This window comes from Nannochloropsis gaditana (genome assembly GCF_000240725.1).
Source record: "Nannochloropsis gaditana CCMP526 unplaced genomic scaffold scaffold1385, whole genome shotgun sequence".
NCBI classification, from domain to species: Eukaryota; class Eustigmatophyceae; order Eustigmatales; family Monodopsidaceae; genus Microchloropsis; species Microchloropsis gaditana.
The window spans coordinates 393-2,600 of NW_005802568.1; the positions used below are offsets into that span (position 1 = coordinate 393).

Here is a 2,208-nt window from a genome sequence, read left to right on the forward strand (position 1 = left end):
GTCCGGTTCCTAATGGAAAGACAGGAGGAAGACGGGGACTGGGCGCAAGAAGGGATCACGGGGGTGTTCAATCGGAACTGTGGCATTACCTATACCCAGTACCGGAATATTTTTCCCTTGTGGGCGCTGGGGAGGTACGCACGTGAAGTGAAGGTGTCGAAAGAGTGAAAAAAGGCAAAGGAGCGAGCTTGCGTGTATGGAATGGTGGTGGAGAAAGATCGAGAAAGTGGGGTGCGAGCAAGAGATGGCGTAGTCGCAGCTTCGACATGTCTTGAAAGCAATCTTGCTGAAACGTAAGGAGGGTGGCATGCCCTGGTTGTGTGCAATTTGAAGCAAGCTGCTCCGTGTGAATGAAACAACGAACGCCAACGACAATCGCTAGTGGCCCAGGTGCATGTTTTTTGCCATGTGAAAACGCCTTGTGGGAAACATAAACCACTTCTGTAGGTATGTGCTACACACCATGCCCTCTGTTTACAGTAATAGCCACGACCTCCCGAACAGAGGGTCCTTGTGCTTTTTCCAAAGACAACGCGAAACGTCGGTCAGCCGCTTTCTTTCTTTCTGATCTTTTAGTCTCAGCTGCATGCGTGGGTGTGGCCTCCTGTGGAGACAATTTAGCGAGCTTCCCGTTGCAAAGTGACTTTTATTAGATCCTAGCGGCGAATTCGGAGAGATACGATATGTACACACTACGTCGGTGCCCTCAGGCCCTGCTGCCCCCCCCCCAAAGCTTCACTCTTAGAGGCAGACCACTTTCCCAAAAAGCATGCCACTTGCATAGTACGCTCTCATTCTTGCGCGTGCGCGACGTAGCTTGCGCCTGGGCTGTGTGTCTGTGTCCTTTGTGGTCTCTGGGGGATTGTTGTCGAGGCACCAGGAGGTCGGAGACGGCGAGGTAGCGGCGACTTGGTATGTAAGGACGCGTATAAATTGCTGTCAGATCCGGGGGGGCGCCATTCCTTTGATGCGACGTGGCCATGCATTGGCATATGTCGTAATGTCTGGTGTTTTTGCGAGAGTCTTGGCCTGGTACTCGCGGAACGAAATTGGCACCAATTGTTTTGATAATGGTGTGCTGAAGCACTTCGACGGGGCTGTCTACACTCGGCTTCAGTCCTGCATGTCTCGGACCAAAGATAACATCCTCCAAACCCCACCGCTTGTGTGAAACCCACCGGATGGTCTGATTCCCTTTGTAAGACGTCGGACGTATGAGTTGCCGGTGCGAATGTACGGTATTACCTTGTCCAGACGATTTACGTGCTGAGGAGGGTATCCTTGCTGCCTTGCCCGACTGATGTTCTGTTTACTTCAGCTTGTCGCGCACGCTTCACGTGTTTTAATTCCCATCCCTCGTACAGCGCACACTTCTTAGAAAACTGGCATCGTTGGTGAGCGCCTTGCTGGGAAAGTGTGAGCACTGGGCTCTTTAGTCTACCTCTGTGAAAAACACAGGGGCCGAGATCACGAGGGGGGATGATAAACATCGCGATCGAGGGCTTTGGCATTGTGAGGGAGCCTGGACGCTCCCCCCACCCTGTTTATTACATCACCGTCTCTCAGCCTGCGCATGCAGCGTCTTGGACGGTGTACCGGGGGCTGGCGGCTTTTCGCACCCTCTCGGACGGGCTCCGCGAGCTGATCCCCGGCCTTCGTCCCTGCCCCAACCCACTGCCGGGCTCCGTACAGGTACTTTTATGCTGGGAAAGAGGGAGTCAGAGAGGGTAGTGGGATGGTCAGGGACGATGAACGAAGGAGAGGCACGTCGGGCAGGGTGCGGGCCTGCGGCGTAGGCGATAAAGATCGATGGGAGGGGGGGGTCGGGAGGTAGACGCCACGGTAGGCAAGCCTGTTGTTCTTCGCGCCTTTATTTCCTCTCCCGCGTCGCGTTTCTTGGATATAGGGAATGGCTGGTTTGACCGGCAGCACGGTCGACAATTTGACGGTGCAAGGCTTGCATGGGGGTGCACAGCAACTCCAGGTGGGGAGGGAGGGGAGGAGGGAGGGAGGAGGGAGGGCGGATGGCTGTAGGGGAGAAGCATGGTTATCAGAAATTGCCCACGTCAAGGCGGAGTAAAGTCGTGGTAACTCGTGGTCCCTCCTCCCTCTGGGGCAGGCCTGGCTGCAACACGCCCGTTTGTTCCCCGCAGTGGAGGAGACAAGCGTCTACCGCGCGTTCTGTCTCGATGCGGCCAACGTCCCCCC

General features: G+C 55.6%; 1 protein-coding gene across 1 annotated transcript; it reads left to right on the forward strand.

Annotated features, from left to right (window-relative positions):
* Window positions 1-1,360: 1,360 nt before the first annotated feature.
* Window positions 1,361-2,206, forward strand: NGA_0729000 (uncharacterized protein; the record flags this gene model as incomplete). The annotated part of the gene is made up of 3 exons (XM_005852337.1): window positions 1,361-1,692; window positions 1,907-1,984; window positions 2,120-2,206. Coding segments are annotated over exons 1-3 (378 nt in total), but the record flags the coding sequence as incomplete, so codon positions are not given.
* Between the last annotated feature and the right edge of the window lie 2 nt (window positions 2,207-2,208).